Source organism: Synchiropus splendidus, chromosome 13 (genome assembly GCF_027744825.2).
Source record: "Synchiropus splendidus isolate RoL2022-P1 chromosome 13, RoL_Sspl_1.0, whole genome shotgun sequence".
NCBI classification, from domain to species: Eukaryota; Metazoa; Chordata; class Actinopteri; order Syngnathiformes; family Callionymidae; genus Synchiropus; species Synchiropus splendidus.
The window spans coordinates 16,136,288-16,154,064 of NC_071346.1; the positions used below are offsets into that span (position 1 = coordinate 16,136,288).

Below are 17,777 nucleotides of genomic sequence, written 5' to 3' on the forward strand. Positions count from 1 at the left end.
TCGAGGCCGAGGGCACCACACACACACACACACACACACACTCGCGCGCGCACGAGCACGCAGAATAAGATCAGAAATTCTACTCTGATTATATCTGACATGATTGCATTTCAGCTTTTAACATTCATGCAGCAGTAATTCAGAATCTGGACCTTCTCTCTTTATTCTGATACTCCAACGTTGATTTAACAATGTGACTTTGAGAGCTTTTTTTGGGGTTTTTTTTTAAGCATTCTCCCCCCTCAGCCCTCTCATCCTCTCATCACCATCCATCAACCCATCTGCTCATTAACCAGCCAGTTACTATGGAAATCTGAAGTTGACAAAAACACACACTTTCACCCACGTAGCTAATTTCATCCGTTCTGATTTTAGCTGCTTATACGAGTTTAAACTGTGGAGTTTAAACTAGTAAGGGTTCCGGGCACCTGAAAAAGAATGAGCAGGTGTCTTCAACTGTCAATAAAACTTGACCACATTCGGGAACATGAGAATCCTGTGCCTAAAAATTGTATTTACAAAAAAATAAAATCAAATTTTACAGTGGATTACAGCGACACGTGCTGGTCATTTGGTGAAATGTTCCAATTGCAGACCATTTTTGTTGCTACTTTCTTTAAAAATTGACCCAGTGAGAAGAGGGTATTTATTTTACACCGTAAAGGTCCCATCACACGGCCATCTTGAAGACATTTCACTGGTTTGTAAGCAGCGCCTTGTGAATTTACTACCAAAGCAGCTCCTCCTACAGTATGCAGTATGTTTGGGCACACGTCTGTTTCTGCAGACATTATCAAGGACATTTCTACATTCCTGACAAAAGCACTCATTTTGCAGTTGTTCTTGTTCAGATCCGTCTAAGTAATGTGGTTTGGGTATCATTCACACACAACATGTTTTCTTGCTCTTCTTCTCAGAAGATATTTTCTGTCAAACCTATCTGCCAATATGCGTTCACAAGAAGATATTTTGATAATCAAGAATCTTGAGTGTATTAAAAATCATGACCCACTTCCTTAATCTTTTGTTTTGTATGGTCACCAAATAAAAATCCCTGTATATTGGTCTTTTTTTTTTCACCCTTTGCCACAGCACCTCGAGGTTTTCCGCATGTTGTTTTAACTTGTCATCTTTCACTTCTTGCCACTGGAACTGTTTGTTTCCCGATCACAAATGACTTGTTATTTTAGTACTGGACTAGGTCTTTGAATCATGGCTGTAAAGCTTAAAAGTGATTTCATTTTGGTGGTGTTCCATTAGTTTGTTAGGAATTACAAATGCTCTTCAGTTTCCGCATTCACTTTCAACACATCCGGTCACATGACCTGCTCTGGCTAAAACTAGGAGAAAACAGACTCTGTTTTTGTTAAGTGCAACACACAATAGAATCACTCGATTAGATCTACTTTCATGTGACAAAATGTGGATTTACCAACCTTTTGACACGGGGACGTGCACAGATAGACCCTAGTGGAAAGAAAAGTTACTCCTTCTGGACCCTTTTTATTAAATTAAAAAAAAAAAAAGTTTCATTTCTTTCATTAGTTCTGCACAATTGTATTTTTTTTTTTTTTTTTTTTTTTTTTTTTTTTTTTTGAGTTCTACTGAGAATCGTTTTTTTAATGGTTGCCTTTGCTCCAGGTTGAGCACCAGACACCCCAAACGTCCGTTCTGGCTTTGTTTAGAAGGTTTTCTTATCATTCATTTCTTCTTCACGTCCGTAATGAGCTTATCGCCATTCCGCAACGCTACTGTCACCTGCTGTCTAGTTCAGCTCATTACACTTAGAATGTTCAACATGAAATATATTTATTAAAAATCAGTGAAGGACAGAGATATTGGATTTTTGATTAAAAATAAAACAAAACAACTGTGGGTAAGTGGCTTCAGAAAGGCCTGTGTTCTCTGAGTTTAGTTTGCATGTTCAGATCAACACCAATCAGCTCATTACCAGCCGAAATGAATTTCAGTCAGTGCTGTCATCGTTGATATAAGGCTGATTTTCGATACGCCGATGAGATCATGAGCATGAGCAGCATCTGGGATCAAGGGTTTGCGAGTGTTGAGCAATAACATGAAATGAACAACACCTTTTAGCCACATGGAAGAACCTTCGCAACGAAGAAAGCCTTTTCTCACCTTAATAAAGTCCATTTTATGTTCATACTGTATGTGCTGTATATCATAATAAGCCACCAGTCTCTTTCCTGAAACCTGTGTTTATTTAAATTATTTATATAAGCTCAAAGACTGTTGCTATTAACACATTTGAACATTTCTAACTCAAGCGGAAAGTTCCATCAGCGTCACTCTTCTCACAAAACAGGAGACAACAAAAACTACTCCTTCAGCACATCATTAAAAATGGAACAAAAATGCATGTTAGCTCTGCAACTAATTTAATATTTTCTTTGTATTAGTGCCGAGTCTCTTGGAAGGCCCTTCTTCCTCTTGTCATTATATCATCATTCACTTAGTATTGTAATATTGAGTAAATACTGTTCTTTATTCATGGACAGAGGAGACAAAGGAGGAAATAACACTTCAGAGATCATTCAGTCATCCTGCTGCATTGATTCAGCTCCAGTGAACTTCAGAAATCACTAGCTTCACGTCACAGCTTTCTTCACTATGTTAAATAATGTCCACGATGAAGAGTTATGAGTGGTGGTGCTGTCATCATCCCAGCAAAGGTCTTCTCTCCATGTCCGCAGGAATCTTTTCAGACCTTCTGTGTTCCCCCTGTAACAAAAGAATATATATATATATATATATATATATATATATATGTCCATAAAACAATTAAAAACATACAGAAAACGTGCCAGAATCTCACAAATTAGATGAAAGTTAGTTGACTTTGTAGGAACATGAAACTTGTGTTAGAGGCCCAATAAAGCAGCTCCAACTTATATGACTTAAAAAGTTGAAATTTTGATGTCACTCTGAAAGAAGGATCTTGTGAAACAAGACACAAGACTTTCAAGAGAGCCACAAATTCTCAACTTATGAACGTCCATGTATGGACTCTTCCCAAACACTTATGTGCAACTCCACCCACCCCACATCTGTGGTGCCACAAGAAACTCTTAGTAAAAGAATATCTTAATAATAATACAATAATACAAGTAGTGACACTGATTCAGATTTATTTAAATACACTGAATCATGGATCTGCTCAGATTCTTGAGGAACGCCAAGGCCATTCAAAAAAGTTGGAAACCCCTTTGATGGAGCCCAGAATCCCATTTTAGCAGCAGATACTTTACGACTGCTGGAGGTAAAAAAGAACAAGAAGGTATTATAGTTAGTTATAGTTAGTTAGTCTGCGTCTGCCCTTCCATTGATCACATGACATGCGCTCCTCAGTGGAAAATGAGCCAGCATGAAGTACATATTGATACATGTCAGTAGCGGCCACATAACCTTCCTCTCAATCTTAAGGTCAGCTATGCGCGTCACCTAGATGCAACTCAGGTTTCAAGTAGCAGCTACATTTTGGAACGTCAGCAACTATGATCATGGTAATGTCACGTGTCCACAGGAGGGCGGGGCTACGTCATCCTGCAGGGATTATGGGGCAGGATCTAGACATTGGCATCTAATATTGCAGCAGATCATCGAAGGCTACAGACAGATCTCAAAATGTACTTGCATTTGAAATGTGTATTAGTTAGGACTATACTCTCATAAGCTGAGTGTACACGACAAACCCCATTCTGTCTGCATATGTAAATACTGTTAAATGTTACATTTAATGTTGCATGAATGCTTTGTATCGCACAGAGAGCTTCACTGCACTCATGTATTTGTAAAATTGTTACTTGTCCTAGGAATTATGAATCCAGCATACTCCAAAGAAAACCCAACTAAAACAATATTCACCTCCATTTTTAAGCTTTTAATGTTCAGCATAAATGCAACGTCCCTTGTGCCGCTCTGTTTGAGTAGGTGGGATCAGATTAGTGTCCGTTTACACCACATATACTGGTCCCTTGTTCCTCTCCCCTCTGGTATTTTCACTGCTAACAAAGCCCCTTCCTCATATCTGACAAGTGAAGTTTGGGGCAAGTTTTGTAGGCCATTCCTAGGCTACTACTCAAAACCTTCAGGGTTTGAGCCATGTGAAGCAAACTCAAGAAGACTTGAGTTAGAAAATATATATCGATGCTTGCTGTGACCGACTAATAAATATCACAGCAAATATCAAGGAGCTTTAAATATTTGTACAGTTCAAGGTTAATATAGTTAACGAAAACTAACGAAAACAATGAAAACTAGAATTGTAAATCATTTCGTTAGCTGAAAAAAAAATAAAGTTTTTAGTAAAACAATAATTGTCCTTCGTTTTCGCCTTCATTTTTCTTCATATATATATATATATATATATATAAATACAAATACAGTGGTACCTCGGTTTTCAAACAAAAATTTTGAGATTTTTTTTGCTTCGGATTTCGAATGAAAATCCAGAACTCGAACGCCCCCGAAAAAAGCCGCAAAAAGCCTCTGTATGCAGACGTGTCCAGTTAGCTACATTTACTGACTGTTTTTTCTTCATATTGAGGTGTAAAACCTTTCCTGTCTCAGCACTGGACCGTGGTAGAGTGTCACAGGGGAGGTGCTCGCTCTCCACACCTCCGAGGCTGGAGCGCACTCCAGGGTTTGATGTCCTGTTGTCCTGGAGCTGGGACAGGGATGAGGCGAGTCTGGGACAGAGCGTGACTTGGTTTATGACTTTGTCACAGCCAAACTGCACAGAAGCGCGCATTCAGAGCTGGACACGCACCGGGCACCTCTTCACTTCTGGAGAGACGTCACTCACTCGGCAACCCCTCCCACATGCAGCGGCCACACACATAGAGGAACAGCGCACCTGCAGCAGACACTCTACATTCACTCCTACAGAAGCCTATTTTAAGGCCTGGAACGCATTATTTCTTTTTCCATTTGTTGTAATGGGAAAAATCGATTCAGATTTTGAACAAATCGCTTCTCGAACGCCGTCTGGAACGGACTGTGGTCGAGAACCGAGGTACCACTCCATATATATATATATATATATATATATATATATATATATATATACGCATTTGGGAAATATATATATACATATATATGGTGTCATTTGTTGAATTTTTATTACTGTCTATTTTTGCGATGCGACAATTATAACCTTTGTACACATCAAGTGTCAGTTGCGTTACAGGTGCTATTGTTGAGAGTTGCCACATGAACTGTTTCTGTTGATGCCATGAGTTAAATTGTTTCAATGCATTGCATTGCATTTCATGCAGTGCATTCTAGGTGTCACAGATTGACTGTTGGCGACATACGCTAACCAAGAGGAATTATTGTTGTTGTTGTTATTGCTGTACAGTATCACGTTCTCCACTATTAAATTACGTAACAGCATGTCTACTGTTGTTGTTTGTACCATAGCTGTGCTGCTGTTTTGAGCTGCGGATTCATGAGTCAGTTGTTGGTGTGAAGGTTGTGTTTATGTAGAGTACTTTGTGACCCATGTCAAAAGGTGGAAAAGGTGTTGTGTGAATAAAAATATCGGGGGTATTGGGTATTATTATTGGGATTGCTGTTGTTGTTATTGTCATTGTCATGCATGTAAAACATCACAAGTCTAGATGAGGAATATGTTCTGTCTGGAACAATAAACAAATCTTCATTTATTCATAGAACTGAAGTTACATTCAGGTAACTACTATTTCTATAGGGGTCATCAAACTTTCCCTGTTCCCATCTCCAGGTCACATCTTCCTATAGCAGCATGTCTGAACTAAAACAAGGATATCTTTGTACACGGCCACGTCCCAGATTTGTCTTTAAACTAGGCTAGTTCTTTTAGGACTTGATCCATTATGCTGTAGTTTCTGAGGGCCTCAATCCCACAGGGGTTCTTTTAAAGGACTTTATTTAGTCCAGAAGTGTGAGAGCAGCAAGAGTGAGGTTTTATTTCCAGTGTCAAGTGAGAAAAACTCTAGTACCGTCACTTGGCGTGGCTGCAGGTGAGCAGTGTTTCTTTGTTGGCCGGGTGAGAGTCACTGGAAGGCAGCGAAAACCGTCCGGTCACTCAGTGGCTGGGTGGGACGGAAGTTGTCCCCCAACATCCCATCGTTCCCCTCAGGCAGCTCTGCCCCTTTGACATGTGACCGCAGTCGCCGAAATTCTTCAATCTGTAGGAAGATGAATGGATATTATTATATAGAATACTAATGTTCTGTTTCAACTTAATCTTAAAAATGACTCTGCTGTTTACTGCCTTCAGTATCAGAATCTTTTTGTGTATTGTAACACATGATCATCTTAACTTGGCGAGCCAAGTCTCATCTCTGGGCTAGACCCACTTCTGTGTACATAATCGTCCCAGACATCCATAAAGGGATTTTAAGGATTCTACCAGGCAAATAAGTTGTCATGGTAATTGCCATCCTGACTGGCAAACACAGACACTCCACCGTATCTTGGCACTAACACGTCTGACACACTTCATCAACAGCAGGATGTTTAATGTGTCATAAAACGCAGAACTCGCCAACAGCTGTCTGTCTGACGTGAGTTAGTTAAGTTTATTGTTTGGAGACGGAAAGATAACACTTGAGCGATAAAAGATGAGGAAGCACTATCGACAAACAAACCTCATAGGTCATGGGTTACACAAACTCCTGACTGAAATATATTCGTCATTTAAATCAGTAAAGTCATGCGCCAACACACTGATCACTGGCAGAGATGAGAGACTGTCTGAGACTTAAGCTTCCTTTATTGTCACTGCACACGGAAACACACACACACTTGGCTTCTGGTTCCAATAATACCTATACAATATAACACTAATATGTGCAAAACTGATATACTACTGAGTGCAAAGTAAGGGTAAAGTGAAGTGAAGTGTGAAACAGAATAACAGCTTACTTACATGTCTCAATGCATTAGTAGTGAAGACATTTCAGTGCATTAGTAATGTTTTATATAGATTTTTTATAGATTATGAATACTCATAATCATGTATGCTAACTTATGACAAGGTGTATAAAATATCATTAGTTGTAGATTTTACTTAAACTAGTTGTAAAGATCCGAATAGTCACTCTCAAACTAACCACACAAAATAATATGATTGAAAATGCAGACTATGCTTTCAAATTCTGCACCTTATAATCTTTAAAAACCTTGTTATTAGTTGTCATACATGATTATAACATCTTCTCTGAAGTCTTAAAAATCCACTCTGGTGACTTATGACTGTACTAATAATGCATTATAGAGTGTAAGGTAAGGTGTATCCAGACATTTTTAGTGCCTAGTGTATAGTAATAGTAGTATTTATCTATGCATCTATACCAAACTTTTATACTTAATAGGGATTATTACCTGATGGTGATTTGATTATTAAATATGTGAGTATTATGACCATCAATGGTCTAAGATTAGATGTGAATATATGTAAGATTAAACTACAAATAATGTTCCATCTCAACTCATACAGTCCAAAGAAAGGGAAATCAAACAGCGGCTAAGTGAAGTCAGGTCTTCCTTTAAGCCAGAACTGCAGAAAAACTCTACTTAAAAATATTTTGTAGTTTCTTGTCTTGTCATTTTCTGTACATGTGTCTTTATTTCTGAACAGTTTTGATGCACCAAAATTAAATGAAGCGACCTAAGGATTGACACAAGTGACATTTCTGTGTCAGATGGCATGTATCATGTTGGATTTTTAATTCTTTGACCAAATTGAAATGCATGGTGGTGCGTGCGAAGATTGGCCACAAAACAATACGTCAGAAATATAACACTGATAAAGCTGACATATTTTTTTGTTTGTCTTGTTGCAGCAGGCTGTCTTGTCAAACCAGATGGTGGAGGCGTTGATTAGAATTCCGCTGTGCAGCGTTAAACTGTTGACTCTTTCAGTGTCTGCTAGATTATAGACTTTATTTCACATTCTTTTTTTCTGATATAAAAGAGTGTGGCAGGGAGAATCATTGAGGAAGGACACTACATTTGTATGTCAGGAGTTTAAATGGAAATTTTCTACTTTTTGTTTCACCCGAAGGACTGTTTGCTTTTCTGTCTGTGTAGATGTTTAACTTGATTTCTACTTGCATTTGACATATCTGTTGACTGATCTGACCTATTAACAGGGTTTTCACCTCCTGTCTGTGTAAGTTCTTTCTGCTGTTGTTGATACTGAAGGCTTGAATCAGCCATGTCCAGTCTGCCAATGCAGTTTATAGCAATGCCAGGAACCAACTAAAGCAATTATCCATTACATTCTAACAACCTGGATAGTGGCCATTGGCATTAAAACATCAGAAAGTAGGACACCCTGCAAGGCCAGGGGTCACCAGAAGAAAGGGTTTTGAGGAGACAGATGTTAGACAATACGGTACAGTGCAACAGAACACAGCTGCGGGTGAGTGCTAGTCAAGGTGGAGTCAGGCATCAGTGCCGAAAGAAAGCCCATTGATCGGGTGACCTAACATTAACAGGCAAACATTTTCTGTTTTTCTACTGCCGCGGCTTGGTGGCTATGATCCTATCGTCGTGTTGTATTGGGAGAGGCCGAGGCTTCATCATGCCAACCCGTAGTTAGTTGTGTGAGATCTAGCCTGGCCTCTTGACCGATTCCTCTGGGCCCAGAAATCAACCTGCTGGTCTTGAGTTATGGAGCTTCTCTCCTTTTTACCTTCTCTCAGCTGCATGGTTCGAGTTGTTCCCCAGGATCCTCCACTAACTCACCTTATTTTCACCAATGCTTTCAGCATCCATGTTGGTTTGCTATATCAAAATTTCACTTTAGTCTGTCCGATTACTTTCTACCTCCATTAAATGAGGCAGCAGGTGATGATAGTGGGATAGATGTAGGAAGCAGATTGTGTCAGGTTTACTTCCACATCAGTCAGCTTTGTTTAAAAACATGATGTGGGTCTCAGTCAAGGACTAGCAGTCTGTCACTTGTCGAGGTTTTGAAATACTTAGATCATTTCAGAACGTTCCAAGTGGCACTTCTGCAAACATCATCTCAATATTCAAACTACCTTTTAAGGGATTGAGGAAACAGGGACAATGCAGAGCACCTTAATAAAATATGTATTTTAAATATTATTTTTTCTTAGTGTTACTATTCTTTTGTATATGTATTTCAACCAATCAGATTGATTTAATTTCTGTTAATAATTTCATTGAACAACTTCAGCCGGTCCACAAAGAATTGGCTGTTTGGCGGTCCATGTTTGCTCAGAGACACGAGGACAGGCTTGGCCTGCGCCAGGCCGACGTGAGTTCTGTCTTCATGTTTAAATGGCCAGCGGCTCACAGATCGAAACCAGACACAGTACAAGCATCTGATAAAGTAGTAAGGAGATGGATCCATTCAATCTATGTATCAGTACTGAGCCATATGTCCACCAACTCTATACTCTATCTATTGACTGAGCCTGCTCTTTGTCTTTGCATTGCAGTGCACTGAATTGGTCAATGCAAGGTGAAGTCATCACCTGTAACTGGGAGATGGTCAGAGGGTAGCGGAAGAGAATCCAAGTGACCTTCTCGCTGCAGGGCGGCGTGGTCAGGGAGCCTTCGTACACCCAGTAGTCTCTCAGCAGTGGGTCTGAGAAGTCGGAATGATGAGGTCATACACATGAGAGGAACAACATTTCAAGAGTTGTGGTCAAGTTCAGATTTCAATATTCAATCCTTCCTACTGTATTTTGGTTCAATAAAATAAAACAGAGTGAATGATGAAGCTATTTGTAGAATTTGTGATGTCTTTTTTCACCTCATCCATAAACCGAATCTTCCCTTTTTTTAATCCTAGACCAACAGGTTTCTAATGTCAGGCAGTAATTCAGTAAATAGTGATAGGATAATTTTTATTTTCAATCTAGTTTTTGGTTTTGTTAAGTATACTGTTGGAAGGAATCAATCCACCAGTCAGCAGAACTTAAGCTATATGGTTCCGGTCCACTGCGCAAATCTTCATCCTCTTCTCAATTGTTGCTTGTTCTATCTACTCCTGGAACTTGAGCTATCTTAGTATCTCACCTTGACTTGTTTTGACTCACATTCTGTTGTCCTCTATTTCTTGTTGTGCTGTCCTGTATGTGTTCTCAGTTCGGTTCTGAGAGAGAGCTTTTTTTCTCAAGAATCTAAGAATTAAGAAAAAGATGGGGCACTTGTATCACGCAGGGAAAAGGGCTCGATCACCACTTTTAAGGTATCATTCCTGAACATTTGTTTTGCTCCTGGACCACTGCCTATGCATCAACACGCAACATGGAAGGCTGACTTCAACACAGGACACAAAAGTCCACTTAAAAAGTTGCTATTTTGGAAGTGAAAATTGGTTGTTTAAGTTGAGGTTGTCCATAAATACAGTCCTTCTAGAACAAAATGAGTTGATTATAAATATGCAAAACTAACAACTCACCTGGTAATAGAGTGTTTGGGTTGAAGCATGGGATGATCTTGCTCTTTCCCTGGAAGAAACTCTGTTACTTTCACTGTTTTCCCATTGCATCTTTGCTAAGCACTGTCACCTTGTACTGCAGGTCCTGGAGAACTTCTGTGATGGCTTTCAAACCCAGGTGCTCTTTTCCAATCTGACAAACACATAAGACAACAGCACGTGTGTGTTCAGGGCCACCAAAGCTTCTTATGGCAATATTGTCTTTATACTGGTAATTCCAGCTAATCTGAAGAGAAAACTGCTGCGTGCTGTAGGAAAACAGACCAACACGCCTGTCTACAATCCCTGGAAGGAAAAGCGTCACGCTGATGCGTCAATATTTTCAGAGGGAGACAGCGAGGGGCATGACTGAAGAGATTTCTGCTTGAAACACTGTGGTAGCTATGGAGACAACAGATCTTGTGGGAATCACCTGACCTTGAGTCTCACCTGCACAAACAGAGCTATGTTGAGGACCCCGTTCTTCTTCCCTTGTGCGTCCTCAAGAGAGTTGAACAAGGTGCTGTTCCAGTGAATCAGATGGAGCTGCACAGACATGAAACAGTCTGGGTTTGAAAGGCCATTGTGATGAACAGGTGTGTACAACAGCAAGGAGAGATCAGCTGGTGCTGACTGAAGACTCTTATGTCAACCACATCCTGAATCATCAAGCCGGAGCAGGGAAAATATCACAGTGTTGATTTGAAGTTAGTGCAGTGTTTCTGTCATAATTTATGGCATTTTTAGCGATCCAACAGCTTTCTTCTTCTCTATCTGTGGTGCATGTTTGAGCAAGTTCTTGAAGGCTACTGCCACCTGCTGTCTGGTTAGGCAACCTAAGATTTGAGTATATTGTTATTAATTGAACCGATTCTCCCAAAAAATACTGGATTAAAAAAGAAAAAAATCTCAATGTGCATGGAACATGTTTGTTGCATTACAATTGTGTTCCTAGCTGCTGCATTGGTTACTACAAACCTAAACAGATTGAAACAAGAAAAAGAGCATGAGCTCTGGGTACGTGACAAGACAATCTTCTTTGTAAATGTCAAGTAAAGGCCAGATTTTTTTTCATTCTATGAGAATTCTGGCCTCTGACCTCTCCTGAAAATATTGACCTTTTGGTGAATCAGCCTTTTTTTCCTTGAAAATCAGATTCATCTAACAACAAATAACAGGAACAAAAGGAATATGAAACAATGAATGCTATAAAGCAAGTGGTTACTTCTCTATCCAAATCTGCCATGGAACTGTGCTGGATGGTGTAATGTTCTTCTCTGAAGGACACATTCCATCTGATATCTAATCTCTGTTTTAATTTTGTGAAGGTTGTTGATGCAGCACCATGGTGAACTCAGCTTCATGGACACTCTTGTTACCGTGTGTGTACGTGCCAGTGTGTCTACCTCCATTGGAAAAGCCTTGAAGTTGACAGTGTGTTCTGATCCTCTCTGGTTTTCTTTCCCCCAGTGGAATCGGACTTCATGGAGTTCAAACTCGTGATCACTTGGCAGTGGACCCCCGGTAACCACTGGCAACAGCACAAGAGACACAAGGCTTTAGGGTTATTAGCACAGCTTTTTTTTCACTCCGGCACTTAAGATGAATACCGATGACCACCTTCAGAAATACATTTTTTGGCTGCTCAATCTGAAGGCTATTTCAGATTCAGCATATTCCATTTTACATGGTCCCATGAGCGAAGCCATGATTCAGTAACCCCTAATGCTATGTGTGAGTTAAAATATCTGTTGTGTCAATTTTAAGTGAAGAAATGTTATAAAAGAAGTTATTTTCATTTCTGAAAATGTGTTAGGTTCCCTTCAATAATTTGATGAAGCAAACCAGAATTTGAACAAATTACCTGACTTGGACTTGAGTATGATGCGAACCGTGTGTCCATCATTGATGACCTCACAGTCTCGACACACCACATAGTTAGGAGAGAGGCGAACATCCAACAGCGACGGGTCGTATTGGGCCTCTCTGGAGTTCAGGTTGATGGGGGACTGATACTCTCCGTTGGCTGCAGGGAAATGCAGCCCCCACTCTACACCTGTGAAGGAAGGGTTAGGGTCCAGACTTCACCAGGTGACTCTTCTATGGGTGTCTTTACATGTCATATGTACATACTCTCTTTTCTCTCATGTGAAAATAAAATGTATTTATCCATGCATCTACCATTTTATCAATATGTCAATATAGCATGCGTGTGGTTGGATATTGAGGCTTGTAAAAATCTCATGAATCAGTTTATAGTAATGTGTTAAAAGTAAAAACAAAAACAAAAAGACAGAATAATACTGAATATAACTAATTTTAAAAATATCAAAACAGAAAAAATAAAATAAAATAAATAAATTAAAATTATATATATATATATATATATATATATATATATATATATATATATATATATATATATATATATATATATATATATATATATATATATGATATTCATGATTATTCATTTTTTTACTTTCAGCACAAGTATAGCGATACACACTATCTTAGTGAGAATCATCATTGACATAATGCTTTCCCCAGCCTCTCACCCTAAACCTAATGGCAAAACTTAACCTTTACTCTTAACCAAACTAAAACCAAATTATGATAACCTGGCTATTTTGCCGTTTTAACCTTCAAAATGAGGTTTAACAAAATGTCCTCACTTCATTGATTAAAAACTCATACAAGTTCAAGTACAAGAACAAATGCGCACACACACAAACGTTCTTTTTGTATTTTGTATTCATTATTATTCCATCTTTTTTTGTAAATATTTTTGTTTTTTACCATCTACACATTTCCCCAATAACATTAGCATATATATTATTTATATTATACCTGTGCTACAGGTTACACACAGCATCAAATTTACGTTACCCTATTATCTCAGATGTAGGTTATGTATTAATAAAAAGGTTTTTTTTTAAAGCAAAAAATGAAACAAGTAATGAATGTAAAATATATTTGGTTTCCATATTTTGACCCAATATTTTCTATATATTATCATTTTTTGCTATTTTTTTTACAAGTACAACTGAGTAAATATAAACTTTTTACATCTTTTCCATGTATTTATGTCACTTACATAAGTTCATAAAGATAAATAGAGACATTACATTAAAAATAAAACAATCATAACATATTTAGGGAAATGCAAATGCTGAGGTTCATCGAGTTCAGCAGAGCTCACTCCAACCATGACTGTGATTGGGGGTGCAAATTCAGCCTTTTCTCTGCAACTAAAACCTTGACAACAACGACTGGAGGCACCAAGACTTTTGTGCTGCTTTGGCAGGAAAGGCAAACTAACTCCTGACTTGGAAGCAAAACAATTCACGCTGAATCTATTTTGTCTTGCGCTGAAAATGTCACTGAACATGACGAACACAGAGATACATGTGAATGAATCGATACAAGAAAAACATACCTTTCACTACAGCCACACTTCCCTCTGCAAGCTCACACACTCACCAAGAACATAAATCTTACCTCCACAAGACAAAAAACACAAACAGCCTCACCAAGAACTCAAATTTACTGACAACACAACAACAAAGCTCCACATACATGGACCATGGTTTCACACCAAGGAACAACAGCACACTGTAACACAAGGCACATCATGCACCTACACACATATACACAAGGTCATTCTAAAATAATATACAGTATATACGTGCATGCAACTCAATGAGATAAACAATCACAAGCACCAACATGTTTGTTTCTAAAGACCTGTCACACACACAGAAAAACACACACCTAAACACTCAATCTCCTAAAGCAAAAACACACAGCGACAGACACAGCTTCTTGCACCTTGGCCAAAAACAACTGAACCTAAACAAACACAACCCGCTAAAATACTTAAATCATACACACACACACACCAACAGAAAAGCAAGCAATGACGGCAAAATCGGCACCGATAAATCAATAACGCATGTACGCATGTCTATGGCTAGAACACACGCCTGAACCACTCCCCTCAATATACCTACAGCAAAAGACACACCTTTATGGAGTATTGTATACAAAATGGTTATGAAAACATGCAGCAACAACGTGTACTTCACTTACTCACTAGTTAAATGTGAAGAATCATGACAGTGATAATCTGCTTTTTGATCAGTAAATAACGGTGACTTGTGATACTTACATTTGGAGTGTACGCATTTTTACCAGTCAGGTCAACAATGGTGGCAGTAAAAAAAGACAAGGCAGAAAAAAATATATTTATCCTTTCTCCACACAAGTCTATCATGAGCCACATTAGAAATTACTGAAAGTGAAGTGATACAAACCCACAATGTCGACCTCCCTGAGAACAAACTCACAACATTGCAGTTGTTTTTAATATAGTAAAACCACTGACATCAGGCTCACAATATGAATCTAGAATCTATCTAGAGAGACTGAACCAGTTTTACTGTATTTTTTAAAGTTTTTTTACAGACGTTGGTAAGTAGTTTCAGTGAACAGACGAGTGTCTGCCAATAAGCAGATAAGTGTGGTAATAGTGGGACACCATATTGGCAAACAGATGAATGGTCTAATATGTGCTTCATTATTCAGCACCTATTTAATGGGGAATTCTAAAAAAAAGGCTTGGTTTGCTGTATTTTTTATCTAATCTTTTTAGCTAACACAAGAATCCCCTGAAGATGTTGACCTTAAAAAACCGAGGAACAACAAAAAAATGTTAAACTGCTACTATCTTTATATCCAGGCTTTGGCCATGCACAACATACTGTGAACTCAAACCACCCTGGTTACATAAAACAAAGTATTACGTTCACAAAATATAGAACAAACATGCTTTGTAATAGGATTTAGAAATGTATGCATAAATAATGTATAACCCAAGTACCTCACATAGTTAATCACATGGACCACATATGCTATGAAGTGTTGACCAGGAACTCCCAACAAAAGCTGTTTTTTGGCTGCATTATGATGTTCTACACCCTAATCTTCTAAAAGGCAAGCACGACTGCCAGAGTTATAAATGCAATCTGCATTACTGACCCTGAAACCAGACCTTGTTCTGAAGATATAAAACAATGTTTGCAAAACTTTGGAGAAGTTTGATGCTCAATCTCCAGTCACCCACTTCCTGGGACTCCAGTCAGACCACCCTACCTTCCTCGTATCCCCAGTCCAGCTCATCTTTCCCGGGATTATAATCCGGCCTGTCGTTCACGTTGTCAGCCATGGTGTTTGTCAGTCTGCTCACCGTGTGTGCAAACCAGTCTGGCCCCAGTTCACTCCCAGTCTCACTGGAATTGACTGTTAACTCTCGCTTCACTCTGTGTTGGAAAGACTCCAACTTCGCCTTTTTCTACTTCTCTCTCAGTGCCTTCTCTTCTCTCTTCTCCTGCAGATAGTGGCAGGACTACTACAATTCTCCAGTTTCCCTTGACTCTCTTTGCTCCTCCTCCTCTTTCTCTCTTCACTGTCATCCACCCCCTCTCTCTTTCTCCCTGCAGGTGCCCTCGCTCACGTGTCCTCAAAAGCTAAGCATTTCTCACCCTCTGCTCCAGTTCATCTCACTGCTGGACTGAAGAAACTTCTGCTCCTTTGTTTGTCCCTAAACTGATCACTTTTTGTGTGTGTGGCAGGAAGGTAATGCGGGTGTTTCCAGTGGAAGCCACAGTTACACCCTTTAGCTGACTAAACAGTCACACACAACATGCCCAAAGGAGAAAAGCCACAAGGGAGAAACCAAAGACCAACTTTGATGACTTCAAGATGGACATGGACATTTCTTTGTGCATACTCATCCACTGCAAAATTATGTTTCCAAGGAGAACTGTCCGTAAACATATTGAGTCTCTAAAGAAATTATCTGTCTTATTATAACAGTAATTTGATTGGCACTTTTTTACGATATTAAGTATCTTGAATTAAACATAGTGATAGTGCAGGACTTTCATTTGAAAACAAAACATATCAGGATTTCTGGCAGTGGACAGTGGTTCAGGCAACTGCCTTAACTATGGGTTTCAGTCTTGACCACATGCGCTGAAAAACAAAACAAAGACTTGAATTCAATCATATACCAATTGGTGAAGGCATCCAGTTCATCCTTGTAGCTGCTCACAGTGTTAGCATTTTCTTCTAATTGTGGGGATGCTGAAAAGAAGATGTTGAACCCCAAAATAAAAGAACGTTTGTGATGTTATAAACACAAAAATATTCAAACAATCCAAGCTCACAATCAGTGTGTGTCCTTCTTTGTTGTTTGTGAGAAGATTCAGAGAGCTACAGTGCCACTTACAGGCCTGGCATGTGTACTACACCATTTTAAAACTTTTCTGAAGTTATGTCCCCCACAGCCAGTCACCACCCTGGCTTTCTGCAGGAAACACTCCATACACAAACATAACACTATCACAAACCCAGCACCTACTCATAGTTGACTCTATATAAAGTAACATGCACATTGCATAAGCTAATGCACATTAGGACAAGGGTCACATACAAGGCAAGGCACTATGCTTAAATGTACACAAAGAAATTATTTTATATTGTCTACAAAGTTGGTTTTGTTGTATGAGTACGTTAAATAAGGGTAAAACTGAATTCAAATTCAGCTCAAGGTTGCACTAAGCAAGACCCGTAAACGTGCCACAATGATGTCACAAGAGTCATATCCTGTTGACGCATCCATTAGGTGCAGGTAAACAAGCTCTTCAGTTCATCATCATTATAAGAAATTGGGAAGCAATTTGTAAGAACAGGTGGATATCGGAACTACTACTTCTAGTACGCTACTCTGCAGCCATCATTTGGCTGCTGTGCAGGAACTTTTTGGCCGGAAAGGAAACGGGTTCTGAAACCGATACACCTAAGCAAACAGGAACATGTCACAGTAGTTAAGAGAAGCAGCAGTGTGACCACCTAATCCACCTGATTAAGTATTGTATATTCTGAATTGTCCGGCCCCACTTGAGAGAGTATAACACCTTGTTCATCTTTACTTTTATAAGACAAAATCGCTCAAATCCTCACTGATATTGCTCGTGACTTTCTCTGCTTCCATACTTCAGCCATGCTTGTTTACAGAGTTGGTTCCTCCGGATAGGTCACAAGATGCCGGCTGTGTTCTGGTCTTCATAGACCAAAAGAAATCAGGCAAAACTTCCACTGTAACTGTACAAAGATTAAAATTCCCCATAGAGAGCTCATATGTCAGAAGACCAGATGTGACAGAGAAAGAGGCTATTCTTGACAGGAGTCTTCATTTCTCTGTGTGTGTCTGTCCTGCAGGGTGATCTCTAAATTGCCCTAATTCTGT

General features: G+C 39.1%; 1 protein-coding gene across 3 annotated transcripts; it reads right to left on the bottom strand.

The window, feature by feature from the left end:
- Positions 1-1,937: 1,937 nt before the first annotated feature.
- Positions 1,938-16,645, bottom strand: ca8 (carbonic anhydrase VIII). 3 transcript variants are annotated; one of them, XM_053883224.1, is made up of 9 exons: positions 16,540-16,645; positions 12,330-12,521; positions 11,872-11,996; positions 10,916-11,011; positions 10,557-10,619; positions 10,448-10,496; positions 9,516-9,628; positions 6,003-6,191; positions 1,938-2,742 (listed from the first exon to the last, which is right to left on the bottom strand). In XM_053883224.1, the coding sequence occupies exons 1-8, from the start codon at positions 16,562-16,564 to the stop codon at positions 6,057-6,059; spliced, it is 798 nt and encodes a 265-aa protein (XP_053739199.1). In that variant the 5' UTR covers positions 16,565-16,645; the 3' UTR covers positions 1,938-2,742; positions 6,003-6,056. The 3 variants fall into 3 exon arrangements, with proteins under 3 accessions (XP_053739199.1, XP_053739197.1, XP_053739196.1); XM_053883222.1 differs by lacking the exon at positions 16,540-16,645 and adding an exon at positions 15,620-15,896 and having other exon boundaries at positions 1,939-2,742; positions 12,330-12,515; XM_053883221.1 differs by lacking the exon at positions 16,540-16,645 and adding an exon at positions 15,620-15,896 and having other exon boundaries at positions 1,939-2,742.
- Positions 16,646-17,777: the final 1,132 nt, after the last annotated feature.

Bases quoted from the DNA above. Each gene is read 5' to 3' on its own strand.
- ca8 (XM_053883221.1), bottom strand. From the start codon at position 15,692: ATGGCTGACAACGTGAACGACAGGCCGGATTATAATCCCGGGAAAGAT. The intron at 11,997-12,329 runs GTAATTTGTTCA...TGCTGTTGCCAG, and splicing joins CATACTCAAGTCCAAGTCAG to TGGTTACCGGGGGTCCACTG. The intron at 10,620-10,915 runs GTGAGACTCAAG...TGTGTTTGTCAG, and splicing joins ACATAGCTCTGTTTGTGCAG to ATTGGAAAAGAGCACCTGGG.